The sequence below is a fragment of the Aotus nancymaae genome, unplaced genomic scaffold (genome assembly GCF_030222135.1).
Source record: "Aotus nancymaae isolate 86718 unplaced genomic scaffold, 86718_ANA_hifiasm-v0.15.2.pri h1tg000015l_0, whole genome shotgun sequence".
NCBI classification, from domain to species: domain Eukaryota; kingdom Metazoa; phylum Chordata; class Mammalia; order Primates; family Aotidae; genus Aotus; species Aotus nancymaae.
The window spans coordinates 12,764,202-12,766,544 of record NW_026988426.1 but is presented as its reverse complement, the minus strand read 5'-3'; the positions used below and the strand labels follow the sequence as shown (position 1 = coordinate 12,766,544).

The following is a 2,343-nucleotide window of genomic DNA, read 5'->3' as shown; positions in this document are numbered from 1 at the left end:
CTTCCAATATTGTATTGTCATATATGCAAAGAGATAAACATCGTTCCAGTTACATATTTTTTGTGAAGATTTATTATTATCTCTTTAGTATAAATTCTTGGAGTAGTAATTTTCTGACCAAAGTGTATGTTCATATATAAAAGGTTTCCAAATTGCCCTCTAAAATAATTTTAAAGCTTATACTCCCAAGCCATGTACAAGAATTCCCATCATTGCATAACTCTGCAGAAGAAAGTTTATGCGACCAAGTGCAAACCCATTTTCTCTTTGAAAATAATTTATTCCTTCTATAATAGACATTTTATTGTTATTATTTGACTGCTAGGGACTGTTTGTTTTTCTTCCTATGGGCAAAAACCATTTTGATTTTGCACACTCAGGAGTATGTTTCACATCGGGGAGAATAACTTCTCCCTTTTCCAGGACTGAGCATGTGGTTCCTGTGAACATGTCAGTGTATATGATATTCTTATCCTCTATGGCTAAGCAGGTCACCAACCTGAGTTTTTATATTAATTTTGGGATTTTACTAGAATGAGAGAAAAGAAGAATCTCTCTCTCTCTCTCTCTCAAATTTTTAAAACAACAGAAAAATTTAGAGCAGAAAATGGAAGCAGAAAAGGAAAACTGGGGAGAGAAAGAGAGGGACAGAAGGGGCAAGATAGTTTAGCTGTGTGTGAAGCCCAAACTACTACTGGACTTGCAAACACTTCCATTGTTGAGTATACACCTTCCCTTTACTTTTTATATTAAAGGCACAAATTCAGATGTTTGTTTTTAAGTTTTATAATCATTATTCAGTCATCTGGAATGTACTATTAAGCTTTCAAAGTAAAATAACTATTTGTTAGTCATCACAAATATTTGGAACCAAATGAACAAATTTGCCATTTTCTTAACACCTACCACTACAAAATGATTACTATTTTATTGCAAAAATCTTCACACAAGAGTAGGTTGTTTTTCTTCTTGAGAAAGAAGGAGAACAGTCATAAGAGAAAACTTTCATGTTTTGTACCTTGCCCACCTTTGAGCTTTGATTGTGTTAGCAGTCTAATGGTGACAAGCAATTTGGGTTCCCTGATCACCTCATTAATTACATTAATGATGTGAGTCGCCAAAAGGAAGGAGAGAAATCACTTGCCTTATTGTTTGATGTCTTTTTATTAGGGGCCCCAATCAAGGAGTTTTAAAGACATTGACAGAGAAAACAAATAGGCAGTTGATATTAATTCCACTGAAAGTAATAATGAAGCAAACAGATTTAAATCATGGTAGCAGTAACTCAGTGGGACCTCAAATAGCAAGGTGTTGGAATTCAAGTTACTTTTTGCATAAGTAAAATTAATGCAATAAAAAAAATTACTTTAATCTAGGAGTAGCAAGAGCAGGTAGAGGTTAGGGAGGAAACAGATTTTGTTTTAATTATCAATGTTTAAATTACTTTTTTTTTTTTTTTAGTTGAACAATCATGTTTATTGCTTGAACACATAGACAAATTTATGTGACCAGGGCAGAGGCTGTAGATGATTCATATTTCCAATTGGGAGGGAGGACTCGCTTAGTCTTATAATACTGAGCCAAATGATGAATCCGGCTCTCTATCAGAATCAGACGGAATTTAGCATCCTTATCCTTTCTGTTTCTCTCAAGATGCTTTCGAACAGCGACTGCTTTCTTAATTAAATGGTAAAGATCTTCAGGGAGATCAGGAGCAAGTCCCTTAGACTTAAGAATTCTTAAGATTTTATTGCCTGTCACAAAACATACTTGTGCAACACCATGTGAATCTCTCAGGATCACACCGATTTGTAAAGGAGTCAGACCCTTCTTGGCCAGTTTGTAAATCTGCTCCTTCATGTCGTCGGATGTCAACTTCAGCCACGTGGGGATGCTGCGGCGATAAGGCAAAGCCGACAGGGACAGACCCTTCCCGGGAGCATGCATACGAACCATGATGGCAGCGATCAGGCAGCAAAAAGAAAGCAAGCTAAATTACTTTTTAGGGAAACGACAGGTTGGAGAACAAGATCATTGTTTGAAAAGATGAGCATTAACTCTGGAATTGATATTTATTTGCACCACTCATTCCTAGGCTTGATAGGGCTCCAAAATTTATTATTGCACTTAATATCAAAGAGGATCACCTCTCTTTTGGGAATGACTCAAGATTATAGTCAGGAACAAGAATAACTGCTACAGGTCAATGTTGAAGAGAAGTTGAAAACTGTGCCACAACACAGCCCATTTTTCTTTTCTCTCTTTTTTAAGATATTTTCAACTTTTATTTTAAATTCATGGGGTACAAATGCAGGTTCACCACATGGTTATGATGCTGAAGTT

General features: G+C 35.8%; 1 protein-coding gene across 1 annotated transcript; it reads right to left on the bottom strand.

The window, feature by feature from the left end:
- Window positions 1-1,452: 1,452 nt before the first annotated feature.
- Window positions 1,453-1,962, bottom strand: LOC105723157 (small ribosomal subunit protein uS15-like). The gene has a single exon (XM_064376361.1). It carries the CDS (start codon window positions 1,954-1,956, stop codon window positions 1,501-1,503), a length of 456 nt encoding a protein of 151 aa, XP_064232431.1. The 5' UTR covers window positions 1,957-1,962; the 3' UTR covers window positions 1,453-1,500.
- Window positions 1,963-2,343: the final 381 nt, after the last annotated feature.